This window comes from Penaeus monodon, chromosome 19 (assembly GCF_015228065.2).
Source record: "Penaeus monodon isolate SGIC_2016 chromosome 19, NSTDA_Pmon_1, whole genome shotgun sequence".
NCBI classification, from domain to species: Eukaryota; Metazoa; Arthropoda; class Malacostraca; order Decapoda; family Penaeidae; genus Penaeus; species Penaeus monodon.
This window is the reverse complement of record NC_051404.1, coordinates 7,730,765-7,731,017: the sequence shown is the minus strand read 5'-3', so window position 1 is coordinate 7,731,017 and position 253 is coordinate 7,730,765. Positions and strand designations below refer to the sequence as shown.

At 37.2% G+C, this 253-nt stretch overlaps 1 protein-coding gene across 1 annotated transcript in view; it reads left to right on the top strand.

Moving 5' to 3' along the window:
• The window catches only part of LOC119585041, an 11,326-nt gene that overhangs the window by 4,031 nt on the left and 7,042 nt on the right, over positions 1–253 (top strand). Inside the window, exon 3 of the mRNA XM_037933657.1 lies at positions 133–243. Coding sequence (XP_037789585.1) covers positions 133–243 — 111 coding nt within the window. The remainder of the gene's footprint in view (positions 1–132; positions 244–253) is intronic.

Here is a 253-nt window from a genome sequence, read left to right as displayed (position 1 = left end):
CTGCAAAATATTTATGCAGTATGAAACTTACCAAGTCACGTATGTGGTTTGTTATACATTCAGCAAATTACAAAGATGCAAAATTTAATTTCTGTACCATGTGATAATATTTATAAGCTTCTGTATTTTCAGGTGGAATGCTTTGACCTCTGTCCAACTCTTATAGTGTTAGGGGCAAACAGTGGGACTGTTTACATCCTCGACCATGAATCTCTCGAGCTCAAACATCAAGTGCCTACAGGGGTAAGCATAA